This window comes from Trachurus trachurus (genome assembly GCF_905171665.1).
Source record: "Trachurus trachurus genome assembly, chromosome: 5".
NCBI classification, from domain to species: domain Eukaryota; kingdom Metazoa; phylum Chordata; class Actinopteri; order Carangiformes; family Carangidae; genus Trachurus; species Trachurus trachurus.
Genome location: NC_139896.1, coordinates 33,237,473 through 33,263,614, shown reverse-complemented (window position 1 = coordinate 33,263,614; position 26,142 = coordinate 33,237,473). Strand labels below are relative to the sequence as shown.

Below are 26,142 nucleotides of genomic sequence, written 5' to 3'. Positions count from 1 at the left end.
AAAATCCACACGGCAGCAGAGAGAAAAACCGGATGGAGAAATTCAACCGAGCAACCTGGGAGGGGGCCGTTACTTTACCGGGCAGCGTGAGTAGCCCCTGCTCCAGCTGTGTGAATATTAAGCAGGGAGTTGAGAAGGACGATATGATTAAAGAGGTTTCCCTGGAGAAATAAAGGTTAAGAAAAACGGCCTAATTCACTCTTTTTATTTTGTGCCATTGTGGCACAAAGTGTTGGTCACTCATACATCATGCTTTGGCCAACAGTGAAGCTCAGCTGAGCCTCTTTTAGTCAAGCTAATAATAATAATAATACAGTTGCTATTGTTTAGGTCATCTTCTTCAGCTCTGTGGCAGGTTGCTTTGCCCTTGATGTGAACCGTCCCTGTTGAGACAGACCAGCCTCTAATTCAAACAGGAGCTCGCACAGGTCATGATGGATGGCGCTTTCTTTCCAGTGGCAGCGGGTCACACCAACTAATATCCTGCATCGCTCACATGCTGGCACGTGTAATAACAGACATCAGGTTGGTTCTTTTCCTCCTGTTTAATCCCATCCCAGCCCTGTCTTTTTCTTCCTCCCTTCCCTTCCCGTTTCCGTTGTTATCGCCCCCCCCCTCCCTCTCCTGCTTCACTCAGTGGAAAACAGAAAGGTGAGATTGTGTGTGAATGTCAGGACAGCAGGTTGTGTACCCTCGCACCTCCCCCTGGATATATGGTCAGGTCAGCCATTTCTCATGTTCACTTTCTTGTGGTAGCAGATTGGTTTCTGTGTTGGCTCAGCGCTGATGAGAGGAAAAAGAGAGGGCCATAAATTTGTTGTGAGGGGTAAAACAGTGGTGCTTCAAGGTGTTTCACCTGTGAACGTTGCTTTATCTGTAGAGAGAGGGGAAATATGTGAAGCAATATTACTTATAATGCAGCATCGAACTTTGCAGTTAAGAGATTGAACTGAAAAAGAAAATATGCAAGAAATTTCAGTCCAATATGTGCTGTTCTCAACAGTGGTATTCAATTATCTTGGCCTTACATATTTTTGCACAATGTTACAATAAATTATTTTTGCTTTTTGAATTGAATGGATTAATGGATAATTTTCTTGGCCTGGCAGTCATACAGTTTTTTTTTTTAAAAAACCTTGAGGTTTTCCAAACTCAAACTATTACTCGCTACCAAAAACTGTCATCACATTTTACAGAGAAACATAGTTGTAAATGCATAGTTTCCCTATGCGCTGTTGTAGACATTTTTTTAGCAATCTGTCAGATCATTTGGCTCCTTCCTACCTGCCCTGTCAGACTTTATTACTAATGTGTTTCCAGGTTTTATCCAACACTTCAATATATATATATTTTTTTTAAAGTTTTATTTCACTCCAATTTTACTCTGAAGTCCATATCTTTCCAATTTCAGTTCTTCTTCATTTGGTGACAGCCAGGCCAGTGCCATGTTTAAAGTCTATTGCAAAAAGTAGTTTTGGTCTCTGAAGCTAATTCCCAGTTTCATGACAGCTGAGGTGAATTTTTATATAATTTTCCTGTTAACATTGTTGAAGGTTTAAATTCTGCGTAAGTGCGTGTGTGTCCACTGTGTCGTTTGAGTGACAGGTGGTTAGTTGGGGGGAACCAGGCACTGCCAAGATGTCGATCGTGGGGCAGTCTGCTATGAGCTGTGAAGTATGGCTGGATGATGTCACTGATGTCCATTTTTTAATATAAAGTTTATGGTTGTTACCATGGAAACAGCAAATGTGGTGTAAGGTTTCAGGTCCCAGTGTGCTTTGTCAGATATAGGCTACAACTGAGGAGCCACGGGTGTTTTTCTGCTTCCAGTGAAGCCAAATCTACTCAATATGTTGTAATAAAGAAGTCAGTCAATAGCTGCGCTTCTCCACGATGCCTTGTGCAACTGGTTTGATGCTCCAATATTTAAGTTATTTATGATCTCAAGATACTTATGATCTACTCTCTCAAACAAATCCTTGCAGTGTTGTTTTTCAAGGTGAAGATGCAGCAGGCGGAGGAAATGCTCGGTTTGCATTTGTACTGTAGTAACTTATAGCGTAGCTCTGATACAGTGTAGACGGTGGTGAACAGTGAGGCTGAATATCAATGAGGTGAAATTACAACAGAAACGCTGCATTACATGGATCCTCTGTTTCCTGTGAATTGCCTTGTGTGTGTGAAGGCAATTTCATTCCACCACAGGAATGTTTGACTCTGCCATAGAAAGCTAATTTAGTGTGAAGACATTAAATTGCATGTGCTGAAAAATGCTGACCATAAACAGTATCAGAGAATGGTTTCTGATTTCATGAAAATTGTGAGGATTATAACTTTACAACCTTGGGGAGTTGTTGTTTTTTCCTAATTCTCCTCTGTACTGTGTTAGGAGAAAAAACAAAGGAAGATGAAAAAGATAAAAGAGACCCATGAAAAAGATAAAAGAAACCCATGAAAAAGATAAAAGAAACCCTCTTTCTAAAGACACCACTAATATTTAAAAAAAAAAAATGAAAATCACGGTGTTGAATAGATTTCAATTATTTTCCAAGTTGTTGCTTGACGCAATGTTTTATTGTTCAAAAACCGCCACCTGCCTTGTTGTTGAGAATGTCAGTCCAATTCATCAGGGACTAATTCATTTTGTGAATGAAAAACCATGAAGAAAACTCTGTGTTAGAACAAAACTAACTAAAACAAAAACACCCTGCAGAGTTACAGTACATGTCTGTCAGGGTCAATTACCTGGAAGAAATCCATTATGAAGATGATCAGACCTCAGCAAACATAATCATCATCATCATTATTAGTTCAATGAAAATTCTCACTCAAAGCTGGGGTAGGCAGGATTAGTTTAAAAACAAAATATTAACTTAAAAAAAAAGAAGAAAATTGTGTTTTCCCATTCAACTATCTGTAAGCAAAGGTTAGTGTGTTTCTCTGTATGCAGCAGCCTGAATAGTCTACAGCTCCTGGTATCTTTGACCAATCAAATCTATTTTGACTGGGGGGCCAGCCCCTCAACCAATCAGGAACCCCCAGACCAAAATATATTTGATTGGTCAAAGATACTGGGAGCTGTAGACACAAATCCTGCCTACCCCAGATTTAAATGACTCATTTTACTATTGCAATATCTACAAAAGGAATTGCAATATAATTTTTGGCATATCCCTAATTTAGGGTACTAAGCCTATAAAAAAAACGCACATGCAGTCAACACAATAACATTATTTCCAAGTGCTATAGAAGTGGAGGTGACTTAAAAATTACAGTATTTATTATTATTATTTTCTGACAACGTGAACTACCCTAAAACTAGCCCCAGAAGATGAACAGTGTTGTAGTGAACAGGTGAGTGAATCCACAGGTGTGTAATTGGAAACTGGTTTTCTGAGTTCACATGGACACTTTGAATGAGGCACATGTAACCGTGGTAACAGGTGCGCAAACATGGCAAACATAAAAGGGAGGACATAAATGGATGGAGGACATGGAGGACATAAAAATGCAAAAACTAAATGACTCAAATTTGAATGAAAGTGATGCACATTTTCCTCTAAAGCCTAAAAACAGTTGCCAAAAATGAAGACTGATTCCAGTGGCGTACTGTAGGAAGCGTTGGTATTGAAGGCAGATTATGTAAACAGCATGCAAAGTGATCTCCTGCTAACCTGCACTGTCACATATGAATGTGTGTCTGACAAAAAGCAATCAGGATTCAACAGCTTAGCAAATATTGAGGAGATTTATTGAAATGTGTGTTGCAGTACAGTAAATCCTTTTAAAAACATGAGGATCAACCTGCTTTTTGCAAATGGTTACTTTCAAAACTTAACATGTGTGTGTGTTGTGTTAAAAACAAATGAAATCTCTCGCGTAACTGTCATCATCACTTTTCAATTGGTTTCATTTGGGGGAATAAGTAACCATTATATTTGCTTTCTGAGATCAATTTAGCCTCATTGTTGCAAATACATCTCTGTCCGAATGTCCTCTGCCGTCCTGGTGTTGTTAGGACTAAGATGCCCCCACTGCTGAAAACACTTCATTCCCTGGTAGAGCCGTTGAAGAAATCACCATTTTATTTGTTAGCTTCAAATAAATTGCACTATTTGAAGCCCAGAGGCAATTGGCTATTTACGAAATGTAATGAAGTTCTTGTTGAGGAGTAATGAAGTCAAAGTTGGTGCAAAGTAAACATGGACTTGATGATTTTGCCCTCTGCCTCCTTCCTTTAAAGTTTTGCCCTGTGCATCAGCCAGTGGCAAAGTCATAGAGAATTTAACAAACTCAAATGTACAGTCATTCCTTGTTTCCTTTCTCCTAAGAATCATTTTTAAAATGCTCAGGTTTGACTCTAGTATCATCATTTATTTATTTGTTATGATCTCTACAGGCTTCTAAAACAGGACTCCAATAATCCATTATATCTGTTCTGGGACCTGCTTCAGCTGTAACGTCTGTCAGCTACAGTCTGCAGTAGCATTAGGAGCTAGGAGAGACTGCTTTCATTCATGACACCTGCCGTGTGGCTCCTGGTGTTATCCAGCTGGGCTCTATCACAGCAGAATAAAAAATAGAGTATTTTTTGTTTGTTTGTTTGTCTTCATGATCCATCCATAATTAATGCCTGCGAGCTATTAGCAAAACGTTGTTTTCCACCAAAAGCCAGCGGGAATCCTACAATGACCCCACTTACCTCCGTTGTCATCCACAACACCTTACTCACATGCCAAGAATCTTAAGTGGAGTCTAAATTAAAACAGGTTTGCACAAAGTAATGTGTTAAAAAGCCAGCTGCATGAACTGTGCAAAAAACACTAATGCGGTGTGACTGCCTAAAAGGTTTTATTGCAGTAAACGAATGCACAAGAATGTGATGTGAAATATTCCTGAGTGGGTTTGAATGTGAGATAAATCCTTCCTCCCGGTCATGATTTTGACTGCAGAAAAGCAGAAAAACTCCTACCTGCTCTTGAAATATTTTTGTAGATTTTCTTTGTGTAAGAATGTGTAGGCCTGTGCGCCGTATGTGTGTTGATTGATGACTTACATCCAGTGACTGTGGTCATTTTACGGGTTTTCAGAGTATTTTTCAACCTCTCCTACAGGTGATCAGTCACTGTGAAAAAAATCGACAAATTACAATCGAAGCCGCAAACACCAATACGACACCTATACGATTAAAAAAAAATAGTTGTGTCCGCTGTACTTGTGATAACCCTTTTCAATCCCCAGCATCACAGCTGGAAGAAAGTTTGACTTGCTTTGACTCTGCTGCTTTCAATTCTCCCCCTCATGAGCAGGAATCATTCAACCAGATTGACTGCTTCGGTGTCATGGTGGCTTTTTTGATGCGGCACATCCAATCCAATCCTCTTTTGACGCCTATCATAGATCTATTAGGAGCACGCTGCTCTACCCGTGTGCCGTGGGAAGCCGCAGCAGAGATTCCTTTAATGAAGAGAAGAACAAGGAAGAGATTGGAAAGAGTAAAACACACGACTGAATAAATTCCCCTCACAATTGATTTTTCCACCCGCTTAGGTCTCTGTTTTAAACTGTGCGAATGGAAAAAGCAAAATAATAAATGACTGTAGTAGACGATCATTTACCAGAGACAAAGACGTGCCGCTGCTGCTTTGTACCTCATTGCATTATTTACCTACTCTCAGCCTCTCCCTGAACAATTCATTGCCCACCTAATAAATTGAATACTGACCCGCATGTCATAGTAGCATTTGTATGTCAGTACAGATTTGGTAAGGTTAACAGCTGAGTCCTTGCATCAAGGCAAATCCATATATTTATATCCATATTTGCTTATTCAGGAGACAAGCAACTCTCTGACCTGCGGTGTTTTGCATTATTTATACACAAATATTTATATTCCTGATTGCAGTTGTCAGCGACTCACTAATTAATCATGATTATTTGAACGAGAAGAGGGTTCTAACTCTTGACATTTCACAATGCAGCTGTTGTTTTTCCAGTCTGCTTCTCTCCTGCTGCTGACTGAAACTGATGCAAATTTATATATCCATTTATGCAAAATACACCCATTGGATTAGCAGAAATGCATCACAAAATAATATGGACTCCAGAAAATAAATACATACCAATGTTGTCTAGTGACCCGGCTTGGCATACCTTGCGAAAATTGCAAGGAATTGCACACACTATATTGTTGTAGAAGGGCATGACACACCAGTCACTGGTTATTACTACTTTTATTTAACCCTCAGTGACCCAGCTCCTTAGGGGATTGTTCAGCTAAAGTAAACAACAAATGGATTTTTGCTTCTTATCCCTGCAGTGAATTTGGACATGTAGTTCTACCATGATTTAGTTGGACTGCCTCTGCTTTGATGTCAGAGAGACACCATCATTCTGAGATTTGTTAAAGTGATGTTGTTGTTTGAATTGTACTCAATTAATTCAGAGTCTGATCAGTCAATGCAAATATTACATTTGCATATTCATGTAACATTTGACAATAAACTCATGTCGCAGTGCCAGCACAGCAAAGGCGGTAAAAACTGCATACATTTAGGTTTAATATAAATGTTTATGCCACTTACAGTTTAACTAATCAGTGTCTGTTTCAAATTCCTAACTTTATTCTTGTAATAAATATAATTAATCATAATAAATCAAACCAATCAATATTTGGACACAAGTTAAGGAGGCTAGGTGGGTCAGCTGAAGAGTGAAAGCCAGGTCGACCACATTTTGTGCTTGCATAATCGTAACTGGTGTTTTTCTGTTCTCCTTTAGATATGGCACCCTGTTGTGAACCCACACACTGCAGAGTTTTGAATTATTCCACTGTATTGCAGTTGTTATGATGTCTGACGCATCGTAGTGGGTATGCAGTGTCAAACGTTATTACAACAAAGCCGTCACAGCCAGGAGAATGTCATCTCCCATCAGCTGGCAGACAGAGAGCGGAGCAAAGTGTGAAATCATTTGTCTGATAGTCTGTCAGCCAGGACCAGGACCAGGACCAGGCAACAATAATAACAAGCCCAGTGGTCAAATCTCCATAGTTTGTAAATACTCCTTTATACTGTATGTCTGACTCTCTGCCTTCAGTGCAAGTCAGCCTGTCTGCCATGACTGCCACAACTATACGAGAAGCATTTTAGTCTGAAATGGAGTGAATGTTGATTAATAACTCTGATCCACCACCTCACACAGCACATGTGCAGCTCACAATATTAATATTGGGAGATTATTTTTGTGGTCTGTGTTTTCTTGGTCTCACAAACACAGGCTTGAGATGGCAACTGTCGCCAGTATGGATGGGGATTTTATTAATACCAATGTCATTATCAATTCTCCTCACCAATCTGATTCTGCATTATCCATTCCCTTGTCAATTCCCGTTTTCTGTGTGCGGAAAAAAAAAAGCAACAAAGAACTACCAACTGTGTTACAGCATGGTGACAGACGAGTCTTCTTTCTCCTGTGTCATTGTGCCCTTTGCTGCAAGTGTGAATGGGGTTTTGCCGCTGGCTAACCCTGGGGGGAGCAGTGCTGGGACATGGAGCTGGGAGAGCGAGGATAGCCTGGGAGCTAATGTCGCTTGTGGACACAGGAACACTACTTGAGCCTCCCCATCGGCAGCTCCCCTCCCCTGGCCAGAGTCCGTCTCTCTCAGACTCCATCCAAACAAATCCGAGACTTTTTGAATGAATGCTGATGTGCAATGTAAAGATATACCAGACCAAAGTGTTTCCCTGGCACGCATTCAGTAGCAGCAATACAGTATGCCACTGGTAGGTCATTACCACTAGAATTTCATAGGCTCATTAATATCAATGGGCTACTAATTATTTTTCCTGGGTAAGCAACAACAGACGATGTTATCTTGGAACAGTTTGGAGTGGTTGAGGAAGCTCAAACCAGTTGGGACTCACTCTCAACTGGACCTGCCTCTCAATTCCCATCCCTATTCATTAGCATATTTTATCATAACTAATAACCCTGTACCAGAATCCAAAAATAAAGCACCTAATGGCTACATTAAGTGTCTTTTTTTTTCACGAAAAGACAAAGGCTAAAACTACACACCTCAGGTAAAAATCCATTACCATAGCTGGTGATATGTTACTCAGAGGGCATGGGAATAATAATCATGTTGCGTACAGATATGATTTGGAAGTGTAACCCTAACTGGATGCTTAAAAACAAGCAATACAGAGGCTATGATGGTTTAGAGAGAAACTCTTTTGAGGATGAGGACCAACTGATCTGTTTGGCAATTTCAACATGATCTCAGATATGGATTCGGGATAGGTAGTTGATGATGTGCTGCTTGGCTTTTTAAATTGCTTTTGATTTATTTTTTAAATAAAAAGCACACTCCCCTTAGATCTCTTTAAACATGAATAACTCTCTTTCCTCATCTTCAACCTTGTAAAGCTTTTGGAAATACAAGCCTGCTGGTCAAATTAAGGTTGTAATGGACAATCATTGTTTAGCCAAAGGCCAACTGAGCTGTGAACCGATTTTCACTGAACTTGTCGGAGTGATGGGACATGGGCCAAGGAAGGACCCATTATTTTGGGGAGGATCCAGATTTTTTTTTTCTTCTACTCTGAAGTCTGCAATCTGCAGCATGCTGTTCGGCATTGACCTGACAGTGAGGTCCAAGTGACCTTCTAGTTTCAGTCAATCTCTGCAGGTCAACCTTTTGTCATCAAAAAGGAAAAAACATGGTGTGTTTACATTGAAAGAAAAACAGCAATATTTCTCAAAGAGGATTTGAGCATGTTCATTCTCTCATGTATTTATTTAGTCAGAGCAGAAGGCTGGTTTGTGATAATCCCTCAGCTCTCCAGTTTGTGGGTAGTAAACAGGAGGTAGGTAAGTCTGATGATTAGCGTGCTTCCAGCAATCTACAGTGGGAGCTTTGCCCCTCCCCAAAAAAAGAAAACGAAAAGAAAAAAAACATTCAATAATGTGAAAAGCCAGCACCCACGTTTGGGCGGAGAGTGGTCCTCGAGGCACAGTGGTCAACAGTGCATGGGACTTACCTGTCAAAAGTCTCATTGTGTCTAGAACGCAGTGGAGAGGAAACTCAGAGGAGCCAAAGAGGCCAAACGACCGGGGAGGAAGAGAGAAAATGGTCTTTTGACAAGCACAAGCATTTTACTTCAACTTTGAGGATCAAAATCAAACCCGTGCTTGATCTATTTTTATGCCTCGTTCACGGCTGAAGGCATTACACTTTTAAGTTGTCCATCTTATTCTTGTGAACATGACGTGTCAGAAGCACCCTGAGGAATATTTCTAAAATTTTGGAGCAAACATTCACTGGGATTCAAGGATGAATTGATTAGATTTTGGTAGAACTGGCACAATCAGTGGCCATATCGACGTCTACTGTATGTCATATTTTAATTTTAAGATGACTAGTCATTTCCTATGCATTCATTGGGTTATAGGTTGACCTGTCACTATTAACTGCCATAATTATTTACTTTATGTTTCCCATTCATGGTCAGAGGCGAAGAACTTTATCACACCACCTGTTGAACAAGCAACAAACAACAATGTTGCCTGCTGTCTCCAAGTCTTTTAGACAACATGCTGCTGGTACAACAGAGTTGTTAGTAGATGCTAAAAGGAAATGGATGACTTTCAAAATGTACCATATGGCTGTAAACTGAGCAACTGGCTGAGATAAACCAGCCCCATCAATTCTAACCTAGTTCTGGATGTATTCCCCTTTTTAATGAAGAAAAAAGAAAACAGCAACTGCCTGAACTAGATCAATAAAGATATGGATTAGATGAAAAATAAATCTTATTGACTCATACCCATGAAAAATAAATCTTATTGACCCATACCCACAGATGATAACACTTACAATCTAACACATACACTTAGTACCTTTTATTGAACTCCCTCACAGTCTTCACTATGTTCGTGGGCAAGCAGAAGGTGCACAATTGTAAAGCAGTAATTCTGGTTTTAGAGCGGCCTTGAGGAAAATGGTTGTATGCATAATACACACTCATCTCTCCTGCTTGTCATCTCCTCCCTTCTCTAATTCCTCTGATTTGTTCTGAAAACAGAACCTATCCTGCCCCAGTAAACATTGTTTCCCATCACTTGACTTCACACTGCTTAAGCCTCATGTCAGCAGCCTCTCCAGGAGACAATTCCAGCGTCTTCTCCTCCCACCCACTTACAAGCTTGTCCCACAAGTCTGTGTTTTTATATCAATTTGTTCCACTACTCACCGGCACGGCTCACAGCTTTGGCCAGCGAGTCGGACCTTGTTTTCCTCCTGGCCCCGGCTCCCACTGGTATAAGGCTTTGTTATGCCCAGACTGAGCTGAGTAGATAGCTGCCGTCCGGTTCCTTCGCCAATGTCCATCCGTTACAGCAGCCATTCATCTGTGTAATCAAATAATCAGAAGCCCAAAGGAATCCGAGAACAACAGGCATTAAAATGAGACAGGTCTCTTGTTGAAAATAAAAAAAAATAGAGTACACAAGGCTACAGGTCAGGAGTATGCAATTAACGTTCAAAGATGTCCGCTTAGAGTGACATTTTTTCAACAAAATAATAACGATTAAATGTTCTTTTCTCTCCTTAAGGAAATTAAGGTTTGCAACAAGAGCTTTTGAAACGTGTGTGAAACTTTAGTTAAATTGTTAATGTTATAAATATGAAAAAAGTGTCGCTTGGCTTTCTGTATTTTTTTCTTTTTTGATAACTCCAATTTACATTAGAATCAACAAACTCAACACATCTTCCCAGTTGAATAGCTTAAGCACCTCTTTCTCTCTTTCTTTCCTTCCACCGTTTACCCTCTCGCTCGTCTCATCTTTCCCCTGCGAGTGTATCTCAGTCACTGACTCGAGTCACAATGATTGGCTGAGGAGCAGATGATTTACAAGGCTTGCTATTTGTCTGGGAGTTTCCTCGGCAGCTAAACCCGAGCTGTGAAGGCTAAAGGCAAAGCACCCATTCAAAATTTTATGATTAACAATAATTCATAGGTCCAGAACAGGATCCAGACACTGGACCTGCCAAGCACAATAGAGCAGACACACACTGGAGCCAGATTGGCTAGTTCACACAGTAACTGGTCGAGAAAGAAACACGGCTATATAGATGAAGTGGACATTGGTCAGTACGTGGTCAGATACATGACTACAAATGAATCCTAATAGTTTTTTCTCTATCTGTTGAATGTAAATGAGCTGCTGTTGCAAAAGCACAAACCTAAAAGTCAGTGTCAGTGTCCAGTGTCATCTCTTAGGGCCAAAAGAAATCTTAATTAAAGCTTAAGGGTTTAATTCTATAGTGAGCCATTAATTGAAAGGGACTATTCTCCGCTCTTACATGTCTAATTTCAGACTTTCAGATTTAATTCAAGTTGTTGCGGCGAGTAGAAACAGAGACATTTGAATAAAATGGCACAATTACTGTAGGAGTGCTTTCAGATGAAAAATCTCTCTTTTCTGATATGCCTTTTTTTAATCCCCTCCACAGTGCACCAACTCTTTAGCAATGATGTTTGATTATAGCATTTACATTTTTCACACACTAATTGAAAATGGGCATTAAACCAAATGGATGGAAACATTACCTGTAGTGAATCCTGAGCAACATATGTAGGTCAACACTTTGTCTAACTCCTCCCATCTGTCTCATGTCTAGGTACGGAGACATGGTGCCAAAGACGATCGCTGGAAAGATCTTCGGCTCCATCTGCTCCCTGAGTGGGGTGCTGGTGATCGCTCTGCCCGTCCCAGTCATCGTCTCCAACTTCAGTCGCATCTACCACCAGAACCAGCGAGCAGACAAACGCCGCGCTCAGAAGGTAAAAGCCACCATCTTAAAGCCCCAGTATGTAACTTATTTGGCTTTTTATTAGCAAAAATCAAATCTGTCTTTCATAAATACGTATTTCACTGAAGTGGAATCACACCTGCATACAAATGAAAGCTTTCTGGTACCTTAGAATGAGTTGTTACAAGTCGTTACAAATACATAAGTGGGCGACGCACCGAACCGAGGCGGCCATGTTGCATCGCCATTTTTTACGTTGAGTGGCAGCGTGACCGTAGGTAACCATAGAAACTCAGCGGAGCTGTGGGCTCGGCCTGTTAAAACTGTCACCACTGTGTAGTGTGAGGAAGGACGGAGGCACTGGTGTTGCATTCAGGTGCAGTCAGGCAGACGGCCGTCAGCAAACCAACCGGAAAGACGGTAAAACGTGGGTCAGATAAACAATACGACATCACCATGACAACATATTCCTACATATTATTCCTTTAAGATCGGCACCTATAGGGACAGTCAAGAGATAATGTGTGGGTTGAATGTGATTGTCTGCTCCTGCTTTTGAAAGGGCCAGAGTGGCACATGGTTATTAGATGTTGTTAAATTAATGAGAGTGAATTGGAGATTGAAGTGTTGAGTAAAAACACTGGGTGGGTGGACACTAATGGCCGAGCCTGAAACCTTTCAAAGGTTTCTTTTTTCTTTTTCTTTTTTAGATAACAGATCATTAAAATAATAGCGGTGGGTTAAAAGATCTTGATGACAGATGAGTGTCTTTTATCCAAAACCTAGGACACATCTATAAACTTAAAAAAAAAAAGATGATGAAATGGATTGACCCCAATTAGTGACTGTACGTCTGCACTGAAAATCGCTGTCCTTCAAACTACACACATTTTTACAACACACACTCGGGAAATTTGTTGCCCTTTAGATCCACATTAGTCAACGTCCTTCTTCACATGCACACACGCTCTCTGTCTCCCTCTTTGTTTCTCACACGCACAGACACACACTTCAGATCCAAGTAGCAAACGGTAGCTATCCACTCACTACACTCACCCAGTGGGCTTGACCTTTCCACAGGGGTAGATAAGAGTGTTATTAAGTTAGAGAGCAGCTGCTGATAGCTAATTGAGGAGGGAAAAAGTCTGGTTTGAATCAATTTTTTTTTTCTTTTACACAATTCAAAGGCAATGAAGCAAGCCCCTCTTACACCTTCATGTGGTCCAGTTTGGCTCCGGTCAGGTTGAATCTCCTGAGTGAAATCCATTTGACCAATAAGCGCTGAAGTAGCAGGGGCGAGAAAAGGGTGAATAAATGATTTACAATGCTGGATTGGGGATCAAACTAGTAACAGTTTCTGGTCTCGAGTCGGCTCCTCTGATATTTGACATGTACAGTTCATTGCTTCAGATGTTTTCTATTCAGTTTACACTCGACGAAGAGCAAAGACGATTCTCAAGTTACTGCAGTTATTTTCAAATTTGATAATAAATTTAAGAACAGCTGGTGCAGCTTAGGCCTGCTCACTGACTACTGAGTATTGTTTTGATGTCAATGTGTATGAATAACGAAACAGTAACTGTTGTACTGATGTATTTTAATATTCAAGGTTTTATTTTTGATCGACAGTGAGAGATTTACTTAATAATCACTATAGATTCAGGTAACAGTCTATGTTGCAGTATAAAAAGTACATTAGGAGCAATTAATGCAAACTTGATAAACAAAAGTTAATACGTATAAACAAAAGTATATAAAGTGAGATATTTCCCATTGTAATCAAGCAGCATCAACTTTAATTTAGATGAATGCCTCAAAGGCAGATGAAGCTGGTTGTGTGAAGATCTCAGGAGACAGGTTTTTGTGACTCACCATGAACAAATTACAGTGCGTCAAAGATATTTTTAATTTGTTGACTGGCTACAGTAGTCACGTAGCTTTGTAGCATTCAAATATGCAATATCAGCAACAATATCAGCAATTTCCTAAAGGAAATTGTTATTTTTCCTCATTCTCTGTGGTGGTCTTACACCATGACAGAACAGTAAAACTCCTCAGTAAAACACACACTAATGAAGTTATTTTACCATCAGCAGCTCCTCGGGTTCAGCCATCCCATTAAATCAGTCAGAGGGGAAACTCTGGGATACATCACCTGCTATAAATGAAGATTCATTTACAAAAACCATTGTTGAGCTGCTAAATGGAAATGAAAAAGACATAACATTTTGTTGTGGCTATTACAGTGTGGTCATGGAGGACGCCCTCTCACTGGAAATTCATTGTGCAACTGAACGGACCAGATGATGATAGAAGATGATATTATGGATAGAAAAGATATTATATTAACCCAACACTAGACTTTGAATGAACATGGATAAAGGATGAAGTCCACAAACCAATAAGAAAATGTCAGAAGTGATCAAATCTATAATGATGAAAAGCTACTAAATGGGCTTATTATTATTAGATAACTCTGAGCCTCAATACTGCAGTCGTACTGCAGTTGTTTTAAATTATTTAGTTCAGATGGATAAGACCTTGTTCATCCAGGAGTATATTTTTTGACTATACTCAATATGAGGAGTAAAATAAAATATACTCATCATATCTATGCCTATAATTAAAAAAAATGGGAATAGATATACATAATCATATTATGTAAAAGTGTGAGGTATATTTTTGACATCAGTATAACACACCAACACACTGTTATAAATTCTCCAGAAAGGTATATTTATGTTTCAGATTGACTAATTATTAATTGCAGCTTTAAATACTTTGTTATCTGCACAGACAGGAGGCTTTGTCCATCCAGTAAACTACATTATGTAGATGTGATTAGGGAACCTGGAGCTCAGCATGTAGCACCTGCTGGACTGGTCTGTGTAATTATCTGTTCCTACCTTGTCTAGTAAATACCTAGAACTAAAGAAGTCATAAATGAGACATTTACCGTGCACATGTGAGCTTCTTATTGTTCACCACTGCACATAAAACTCCTCCTATAGTTGTGCTTGTTGTTTTTTGAAATTAAGGGGAAGAGAAAAAAACCAGGAGATGTGTTGTATATTAACCCTGTTCATCCTTTCTCCCTCCTTTTATTACTGCATCTCTCCTGGCCTTCTCTTCCTCTCTCGGTCTCATTCATCTTCATCCTTCTCTAACAGTCGCCAGCTCCAGGCTCCCATTACAATTATGTCGTCATCAGGGGATTTGACTTTACAAAAAGGCCCTCGTGTACCCTCCATGGCTTCATAGTCAGAAAATAGAAAGTGGAGAATCTCAATTGGATTTAATGATAGTCGTTCCCCACTAAATACTGCAGTGTGTGTGTGTGTGTGTGTGTGTGTGTGCACCTCAGTGTAGAGCAGAGTTTCTCCTCTTAATGTTCAGTCACCCACAGAGGGCTTAACTAGCCAGAGGAACAACCCCTGATACTAATGTGCCTAATTCCCTGACAAGGCAAAAAGAAAACTTCCCCAGAAAAAGATGACAGGTTTCTTTTTCTTTTCCTCTTTTTGTATTATTCCTGCACAAATCAGCAGCACGGCATATTCACCATCAGCGTGTCGGTGAGTGTCGAGGCAGTAAATGGACTGAGGTCACGCCGGTAATGGGACAGCGATGTCCAGTGGAGCCGCGCAGAGATGGCAGGCTGTCGAGTGGGAAGAACAAAAAGACCCACAACCAGAAACGTGAGGGCAAAACAAGATGACAGGAGAGAGAGGTGCAGAAACAGAGGACAAAGGCAGGCGAAAAAGAAAAAAGAAGACAAAGGAGAGTCAGAGAGAGGCAGGGTAGAGAGAGAGAGAGGCTGATTGGAGAAAAGGAAAGAAAAAGAGAAGGTCTCTATGTGAAGTAGTTTCAAGGCTCACTTGTCTTGGAGGTGAACGTTTCAGGCCTTTTTTCCCTAGAAGGCTGCACTCTGGCTCTCCGACTGTCTGTCCGTGGTAATGTTGGAACATATAAGCTTGATTTGCTCGGTCGACCAAGACCGCAGATGAGAAGGTCGAATAATGAGAATCCATCATCCCTGGACTTTGGACAGGGTGTTGAGGAAGCCGATTAGGACAGACCGCCTCTCAACAGACCGTTACTTTAGTTAGTGTGTTCAGCTCAAAGTTCTTCAGCCTTGAAATACTTCAGCGTCGGCCCTAAGGAGCCACTTATCCTTACACAGTTTGTGAATTGAATGAATACTAATTTTGGAAGATTTTAAACTACAATTTCATCTTTTCTCACTGTTACTCAGTATCAGTTTGAAAGGTTTACACACATGTACCATTGGTTTGGTAGGAATTTTCAAAGTTTTTAAAATTTAAACGCTTATTTAATAAACAATAGTTTTGCTAAAGGCATTAGAAAATGATTTAGAGTGACAGTAAATGTTTTTCAGCCCACTACATGAGAAATACTTATACATAAACACTAAGAATTTGGACACTCAGATAAAATGGTGAACAGTAAATATAGTGTATTATGGAAGTAATTTCATTCTCACACAAACAAACACTGTCAAAATAGACACATAATCACCAAAGAAAGACCAGTCTCCTTTGTCACCGCTGTTTCCTCTGAATCACTTCCTGAATTATGTTCAGAGGCAGCATATCTTTTGAGTGAATGAAATGGTACATTTTTTTAACAGCAGCACGGGCATTCACACACACAGTTGTTTTCGTTTTGGCAACAAAAATGCTTTGGGTAAGTTTAGGGACACATCATGTTTTTGTTTTTTTGTGAAATGTACTGTCAATGGAAAATCTCTGAAGACACCGAGCCTTTTTCTGTATTAATCCAGGCCACAATCTTTTTTGAACTTTAACCAAGAACTGTTACAGTCTAAGGCCGCACTCACACTAGGCAATCGTACCGTGCACAAGCACGTTTGCGCCCTAAAGTCCGGATTCTATTGCTAGTGAGAGTGCAAGTGTTCCGTGCCTGAGTACGATACACTTCCCTGGCCCGGCACGGTTGGGAGAGGTGTGGTTGAGCACGGTACACTTGGTCACAAATGCGAACAAGCACGTAATGCGCTGCGGGCTCGTTCTCCACCACGTGTCTGCAACCACATGTAAACAACAGTCACTTAATGATTACGTCGTGCCATGCGTACGTCAACACCGCTAGCTAACATCGCTTTGAATAAACTTCAAGATAACCATGACAACCGGTCAAACAGTTAAAAAGCGCCGTTCTTTCTGCAGCTGAGCTCATCGGCCGGGCAACCTCTGTCCTTCTCCCAGGGAAGAAAACGAGCCCAGTAACTTACCCACAGGTTTTAGAGGTTTTCTGCCGGCTGGTTGAATTATTTTTAGGAGATAATGCTGGTCTCGTTGATGAAATCTAACAATTGTGGCAGTCGCATTAGTTCATTTGAATGAAAAGTGAAGCTTCAGGTGTGTGTGAGCAGCGCAGCCTTGGGGCTCTGTACGTACAAAAATCACCATATTTAGGCTACTTCAGTAAATAAATAAATAGTTTTATTTATCCAAACGCCTGTAAGGAAATTCTCCGACGTTTTCGGAGGAGTGCAGAGCCACTAGAGCAGCTGAGCGGCACCAGCGGCTCACAGAGGCGGCGGCCGGTGTGCTGGCCTGATGCCTGGGCGGTCAACCTCCAGGTGTCGCGGTAAATTGAGCACTGTACAGAGGCAGAGAGAGAGGGAGAGAGGGGGAATGACATGCAGGAAAGGTCTGCCCAACGCGGAATTCGAACCGGGGACGCCTGCGTTGAGGACTGGTTTTTTGTAGCCTCTACATGGGGCGGCCGCCTTAACCACTGCGCCACACACCGCCCCCCGCAGCGCATTACTGTACGCATAACTGGCCAAGCGTACCGTGCCCAAGCACACCTATTACAACCGTGCTGGGCCAGGGAAGTGTACCGTACTCAAGCACGGAACACTTGCACTCACACTAGCAATAGAATCTGGACTTTAGGGGGCAAACGTGCTTGGGCACGGTACGATTGCCTAGTGTGAGTGCGCCCTAAATGTAATGTAATAAACAAATTAGTTGGTAGTAACTGCAGCACTTTACAAGAAAATGCGATCTGCTTGTAGCCGATGTTATCTGGCCCTCTGCGTTGTGTTTCTGTATGGACTGCCCCAGGTGGGGTGTGAACCCTGGTATCCCCCAGGCGGGCAACAATGCAAACCAAGAGGTTTTACCAAGAGGTCAATGACCGCTTGGCAGTCTGGTTTGCACGTCCTTTATGGGTGAGTGAGTGCACCCGGACCTCCGCTGAACTCACTCCACCCAGGGCATCCGGGTCACAGCACCACTGTAGCCCATGTTATCTTATAAAAGAGGCCTAATCAGATGATGATGAAATGGTGTCTGTAACACTGTCAGTTGTTTTACCTGCTGTAGCAACAGAATGAGCTGAGTCAAACTGCTGGTGACAGATTAGACGATAAAATATATTTGTTCCAACAAATCCCACAAAAAGACCAAAAGCTTCAGTGACTTTGTCCTAATGAAAAGTATAGCCTGTAGCCAACGTCTGATACGTCTCACTCTCTGTACCTCCATTGTTATCTGGAAACTTTGAAGTACATATCAGAACACAGTGAACTGGGAGAGACATCCCATATTTTCAGCCGGCTAATTTAAGCAGCCTGAGGATTGATTGGTTCATGCTACTGTAGGTGACGTTATTTTATGCTTCTGCTTTCAATAATGGCAAATTGAGTGTTGAAACCATGAACAGTATCGCCACTGTTTCCCCAGACTGCTCAACTTTAGACATCACAAGTGAATGTGGTCGGACCACAGCTGATGTTACACAAAATTATTATTTATTTACAACTTTTAACTTTTTATTAAATGCTATTATTGCCAGATTGTTGATTTGACAGTTGAGTTCAAATGAAACCTGACTAAAACTAAACTTACACTGTAAAAAAAAAAAATTGCATGAACAATTATAATTAAATGAGTTCTGCAGTTAATAATTTAGCAAGTTTTAGTGTTGAAATGAAAAATTCAGATTTTTATGTCAAAGTAGAATTTAGGATTAAATTAGAATAAAATCAGGATTTGAATTTTGATTCAGATGGCAAAGGATATAAGTGAGGGTAATTAAAGTATGATAGTGACATCTAAATGATTTCCCAGCAATTAAATGATTTCCCAGCAAACCATTATAATATGTATTTTCCATTGTATCCATAAACGAGCCTTTCGGTCAGGATCCTGCTCACTGTAAATAAGATGCATAATACCTTGTTGCTGTGACAACACCTGAATTTTTAACCAATCCTGATGAAGGAGAAAATCCAGGCTCATATTGTCAAACTGTCAACAGTCTAGTCTTGATAACCCAGTTCTGCACAAACAAAGAACAAGGCCCTATTTAAGTAATGAGTTACCAAATGCAGAATTGATCTATGTTGAAGATAGTTCCCAGTAAATGCAAAATGTATTCTTGTAATGCTTTATGAAAGTTGTGAGCTCTGTTCATGAGGAATAACAATTTGCATTTTTACTTTTTGAGTTTTGGAGGGTTGCTTTTATTAGGCATTTACAATAGTAAACTGTTCCAGTTACATTTCCAATCAGGACACTGAGTAGGAACACCACAACTTAATTTTGTCTCATTAAAGTTTAGAACAAAAGTTAAATTAAATGGATTTCAGCAGATGGTAACCTGGAAAAAGCTGGGTTTACAATACAGTATAAACATGGACACTGCAATGCTCAGTTGAAAAATTAATATTTCTTCCTGCCGGTGAACTAATATTGATCCCCTTGTGTCACCTTTATCGGCCATTCGTGGGCTTGATTTTAACCCACTGGGACTGAAACGCTGCCACAGTGCTGGAGACTGGCTCTGAATGAAATCAAATCTGCCGTTGTCACAGCCCGAGACTTCAGAAAAAGCCCAAAAATGTCATTAGATCAGATTGCAGTTAGAGTAGAGGTTTCCTAAAACAAGAGCTGGGCTCAATGGACCATCACAGAAGAGTGGATGCTCAACAGAACATCAGTGCTACCACTTACAGAGCTCTTGCACTTTCAGAGAAATCAGAATTTGTTATTTTTTCATATTTTGCCTCCTTGAGTCAAGAAGAGCCTTTGATCAATAAGCAGGAAGCACATGACAGCACTTTTCACTTTCAAATTCATTCACTCTTTAACTAGAGCTTCGAAGAAACAAGCCCCCCCTCCCTCCTCCCTCCTCCCTCCTCCCCCCTCCACCACACACGCATACACTCCTGTGTCTTGACACACTACACACGTACGTACACAATCATTATTATTACATCTCAGTCTCCAGCATTCCTCACACATTCACAGGTATCTACAGTCTGACGGACAATTTCTGAGGCATCCAAACTAATTCCATTACTTCTGATTCATGCCTGGGAAGCAGAGATTGCTCCGTCTGTCTCCTGTTTCTGAAATGCATTTATGGAAGAAGGAGAAAGCAGCTAGACAAGGTTAAAGAAGTCTCTCACTTTACCGTGTCCAGAAACACTCTAGGCAGTTGGTGTTTGTTATGGACTGTCCATTTAAAGAAATTCCCAATACGATTCTTCTCTTATTTCCTGTTTGTCTCTCTCTGTCTCTGTTCTGTTTTATATTTATTGTTTAAAGTGTTTGCTACACAGTTTAAAGTTGAACACAGGCCTCTTTTTTTCTCCCAGCCTTTGGAGTGTCAAAGAAACTGATAAATGCTGCAAACAGGCTTTGAAAAAGGAATAGGAAAATAATTCATTTTAAATTCAGCAGGCAGGTGGATTGTCATAAACCCCTCGGCCTCTCAGTGGCAGAAACAGCCCTAATGCAGTAAACTGTCCATTAACCATTAGCTGTGGGTCTCATTTGCTGACAAACTACATCGGCAGCGGGACTTGGCTTCATGTTGTGTCTTGATGCGTGTCATGTTATTTTGTCCCAAGTTTCAGCAAAGTTCTTGTTGTTTCATTTTGGCTCATGATCAATGGTGATTGTTTTTGGCCTAGTCTGAATCCACAGCAGCATCCATGGTCCCTAGGATCAGATAGAAATGTATTAGACTGAGGGGTCCCGCAACATGTTTCAAAAATTGCATTTTCAAAGAGATATTCTTCATTATTCATTTGGATCCTCATTAGTTTGAGTTGGCTAGTCTTCCTGGGGTCCACATGAAATTATGATTAACACCCAGCATCAGTTACACTGTATATATGGAACAAGATAAATGAAAAAGAGAAATTGATGTAGTGTCATCCAAAAGAAAAAAGAAAAATATTTTAATCTGAATCACACGATCTGAATCAAAAACACACAGAATCACACAACGTGTGTTTGCAGACACAGTATGTAGTATGCAGATTTCATCACTGATTGATCACTGGTGAGAAATGAAAATACCATGGTCATAATATGAGAAAAACCTGATAAATTCCATTTTTGATCAGTTAATCAGTTTTGTTGCTTGCACATCAATATGTACTGTAGACAGCAAGAATACAGGTTTCAAATCTTCTGATGTCTTTTTTTGTCTGGACAACAATCAAAAACTTTAAGATTAACAGTGTAAAATAAGTTATCATGAGTTGCGAATAAGTTTTCTGATGATTTACCACTGGATTAATCCAATATTTATTTTAGCTTTAGTCCTCATGATCGTTGGTCTGACCTTGGCCTGTTCTCCATTGCCTGGGAGAGGCCCCTCAGTTCCAGTTAAGATCCTATAATATTCTAGATATTTTAGACAATACCGTGCCTCCAGTTTGTGGCAAAAGTTTGGGGAAAGTCAACTCTTTTTTCACTCCCTGAAACCACCTGGCTTAAATTATTTACAGAGTTTGGTGTGGAAGAACTTGTCTCTCCTACACAGAGCCTTGACTTCAGCCCCATTTGACACCTAAGGAGGAAACTAATTTCACGTCAGGCCCCATTGCACAACATTACCACTGCTCTTGTGAATGAATGGGAGCGAATGCAGCCTGCAGTCAGGTTAAAAAATCTTGTGGAGAGATTTCCCAGAAGAGTGGAGGTGGTTATAGCAGCACATTAATGCCCACGGTTTTGGAATAAAGTATGCAGAAAGTGACATATGGGTGTACTGTTTGGTGTCCATGTACAGTATATATTTAGTGTAGAAGTAGTGATCGGGTAGTGTATACTGTAAATCTGAAGGAGTAATAGCAGTGCAGTAGTAGATGTGAAGATTACTACCGAGTGAGTTGGCAGATTCTCACCGCTGAATAAAGCGTTAGTCATACTGTGACCTCCCGCCCACCCTGTCTGATGCTACAACCTCTTCTTCTTCCCACGTCCAGAAAGCCAGACTGGCCAGGATAAGAATAGCCAAGTCCGGCAGCGCCAACGCCTTCCTACAGACGAAACACAACGGAGTGCTCAACGAACTGCTGGAGCTGAAGGTGAGAAAGACCTCTGAACCCTCTGAACACAACGAACCACCAACAGCACAGTGGCGACATCATTACTCGGAAGTGACTTCAAATGTGTTCATTAAAAATTACATGAAAAAAAGGCAGATTGTAATTCAGTATGAGAGATTAATCATATTGTTTCTTGTCAAACGCCCATCTAATTATTTCAGTTCGGTGCAACTCAATAGCTTGGAAGCAGCAACTTCACATCTGCAGTGCACACACACTATTATCCACACACACACAAAAAATGACTAACAATTACTGCCATAATTAACCAAAGGACAATTTAAAAGTCATTTAGAGGCTATAAAAGAGCAGCAGAAGTTGGAGTCATTACATTCTTGTTATACAGAGCAGGGGTGATAGCAGAGGAGTTACGCCAATAATCCTCCATGCGAGTGTTATCAGCGTAATCACACAAAGTACTTTACCTAGCTGTCCTCAGTCCTGGACTTGATTTAATCCATGTCTATGAAAGTAGCAAGCTCACACAACAGAGGCTGTTTTCACTTTAGTTGCTTGCTCAGTAGTTTGTGCTGATAATTAGACTGTTAGCGCATTAAAACAAGCTGCAGTAAAGTTGAGCAGTGAGGCCACTGTAGGACACTATAGCCTCACACACTCCTGTTCCTACAAGACAACATGTTTCTGTCTTCTTTACCATGGTAAACATGGTGTTTGGCTCTGTTCAGAGCTTGAACCTACAATAATTGAATTGATTTTTCAGCTGTTTTGGCAGCAACGGAAATATGATGTGTGAACACAACACAAGTTGTCAACTCATAAAAGTAGCAAACATTTCCCTTGTTCCCATTAACCATTTATTTTAAGTCGTTTTTCTGCAAAAGTAAGTCTAATATTCACTCCCATTTACTTGCAGTAGGCCTACATGTTTAATCACTTACTGACATGCTCCTCTTTTTACGTCCACCTGCAGACATCAACCGCCCATGCACTATGTTCTACTTCAATTTTTACTCGCCCGCTTTTTATTTTTTTAACTTGTCACCACCATGGAAAAATGTGTTTGGTAATGCATGAGCAAATTGCCTATATCCTTCCCATCCAGTCCATCACTCTTGCTTTCAGTCACACACTCCCCTTCTTGCAGATGGTTACTAAAATCCATTTGGATCTAATCGAGTCCAGTCTAAAAGCTCATGGGTGTCTGGAAGTGGTTAGAATTATCATATAAATGCCATCTGTGAGTGCTGAGCGACCCCCATCCCTCTGTGTGTCTGTGATGAGGCTGCCAGCGTCCTGGCGCATCAAATTATGGTAGTGTCACCGCTGTCTGTCAGTCAGCCATGCTGCGTAGGGCTAGGGTGGGAGAGAGTGGGGATATATGATAAAATGACTGGTTCTCTCATAACCCATAGTTAGATTAGAAGTTCACTGCTGGTCTCTCAGTTTTCCCTGAAGGCCTTTTTTTTTTTTTTTTTGCCTGACGGTTATTTATTTGTTATCCAGATCGCAGGCTCATTATCATAGGGTGATGTGTGAATAATCCTGTTAAGTTTTATGATAGCCTTGTATGAAAAAGGCAGCACAGCTTCATCCCTTTAGATGCTGTTTACTTAATTTTCACTTTTCACTTGTCACTTTTCAAGACTTCTTCATTTTCTCAGACTGGCTGCCTGACATCTCAGTTCTGTTTTTTTCAAACAGGTCCAGTGGTGTGTGTTCACTGAAAAGAGATAACCAAACCAATCAGATCTTTGCAAGGACATCAAATTCCTACGCAAATACCAGAAAAATGTCAACAAATGCAGATGAGATCAACTCATCTATGGGAGTGATCAATGGGCAATATGGATAAAATCCTCTGTCATGAAGGGGTCCTACATTTTCTGGCTGGGAAATCAATTGAGAGACTGACTAATACAGCATTAAGTTCTTTATCATTTAACCATGAAGCAGCCAGAGATATTAAAGGGATTCCTATTGTACCACAGTATTACACTGTGCTGTATGAAAAGAAAATGTTATGTCACTCATACTTAAAGGGATAGTTCACTCAAAATTGAAATTTCGGAAGCTCCTCTTCCCGGTTCGTCAAATTTGGACGAACCAGGGTCCGTCCTCTTCCCAGTTTGTCCAAATTTGACGAACCGGGAAGAGGAGCACTACTTGGAAGCTTCCGCTACAAAACAAGCTTGAAATTTAGACTTATTTAATTTTTTTCAGGACAATTTCGCATTTCGGGGCTTCAATACAAGACGGACATTACATACGAGCAGCATGGAGGTATTTGGATGTTTTTTGGTGTGTCTTTTTGTTATGAAGACATGCATAGACAGGCATACTGTGATCATATATTCATTACATACTATCAAAAAAAAATTATGTCACCTATAAGTATCAAGTATCATACAACCCATTACTTTCCTTACTCAGTAAGTAAGTAAGTAAAGGTGTCTTCAAACAGCTCCAAAGCCACACCCCACTCTTACATCTTTTGTGTTTAACATGTATAGAAATGGAGAGGCAGAAATTGTGCTTGACAGGCTGCATTACCATTTGGAGGGATTTACTGACTGTCCGGCAGCAGTGAGCTTAGTCGCCTCTGTGACTACACACAACTCCCCACGAAATCCCAGCCTCAAAGAAAAGTGAGCCAAGCTAGCTGGTTTCTGGACCAGTCTCTCCATGGGACACACACTAAACTGATACCAACCCCCCATCAAGCTTCAGGTAAAACACCAAACAAGTATAGACCCCCAAATGACGACTGGAGTGCTACCAGGATGAGTAACTTTGTATTACCTTACCCACATTTTACAATTACGTCGTCTGATGAATAGTAATGATGCAGTCGTGACTACTAATGCTCCACTGTCTCCTGGAAGTAACAATTCATTCAAGTCAGAGGTCTGCCCATAAAATCTGTTTTAGGAAGAATTTTTCTGGTTGGTAGGGAATCTTCTTGAAGATGTGGGGGAAATAAATGTCTGGTAGCTAGGAGAAACATTATTAAAAGGTCTATCTAATATAACTCAACACAAAAATATCACCATCAAAAAAAAAAAGAATCTGAATACCATAGACTGAAACATCCAAGCTCTGGGAGATAATGCTGGAACATTAATCGGTCCTGGATAAAAGTTATTTGATTAAGTCCTTTATTTGTCAGGTACTTGAGAGAGAGACTTATCCTTTTGATTATTTTGTCTATACGATAATCCTTTTACATTTTTAATCACAATTCATTATATGGTACAAAATGATATGAACTGTGATAGATTTTATGCATATTGCCTATTATGAATCACAGTCGAGTTATTTCATATGTAACTGAATAACCTGCCTCATTTCTTATCAAGGTAAGAGAAGCTTCTTCAGTGGCCTCGTCTTAACAATTAGGTTAATGCAATTGGGATTACATTACTCATGGATTGCAGCTTCTTTCTTACTCGTTGAGGACTTTGAGCCTGAACATGTCTCTGAGCCAGCCTCTATAGCTCTAGATCTTGCTATACAATATCTTTGACAGCACCTCTGCCAGAGGGTAAATCCACACATTGAGACATCCGAGAGCGCACTGTTCTCGCGTTCACATCGCTGTATTGTTCATGTGTCTGGAATCTGAATGAGGAGTCCTTGGGCTGAATCGCCTCCTACCCATATCCTTTGTGTAACAGTGTGCGCTGCGGGGAGAGAATTAATTTGTTTTCAGTTTTCATGTTATTTGGCAATTGTGATTACTTTGAGACGAAGCTGAATTGGAGCCTGAGCTTTGAAACCAAGTCCCATTTGGAGAAATACCAAAAAAAAAAAGGTTCTATAAGTTTCTGTTTCTGCTTTTCTCTACTCTGCTGTTTTTACTTGTCCTGAAGCCTCATACATCAATAAGTGTTCAGCTGCCTGAAGGATCAAATGACTCTCGCTGGTACCTACTCAGATAATCAAAGAAGAGCTGGCAACAGCA

The 26,142-nt window shown here is 40.5% G+C and overlaps 1 protein-coding gene across 1 annotated transcript in view; it reads left to right on the top strand.

The window, feature by feature from the left end:
• The window catches only part of LOC310985729 (A-type voltage-gated potassium channel KCND3-like), a gene marked incomplete at both ends in the record, with an annotated part of 90,075 nt that overhangs the window by 60,742 nt on the left and 3,191 nt on the right, over positions 1-26,142 (top strand). The window contains 2 exons of the mRNA XM_083971355.1: positions 11,687-11,849; positions 22,098-22,199. Coding sequence (XP_083827481.1) covers positions 11,687-11,849; positions 22,098-22,199 — 265 coding nt within the window. The remainder of the gene's footprint in view (positions 1-11,686; positions 11,850-22,097; positions 22,200-26,142) is intronic.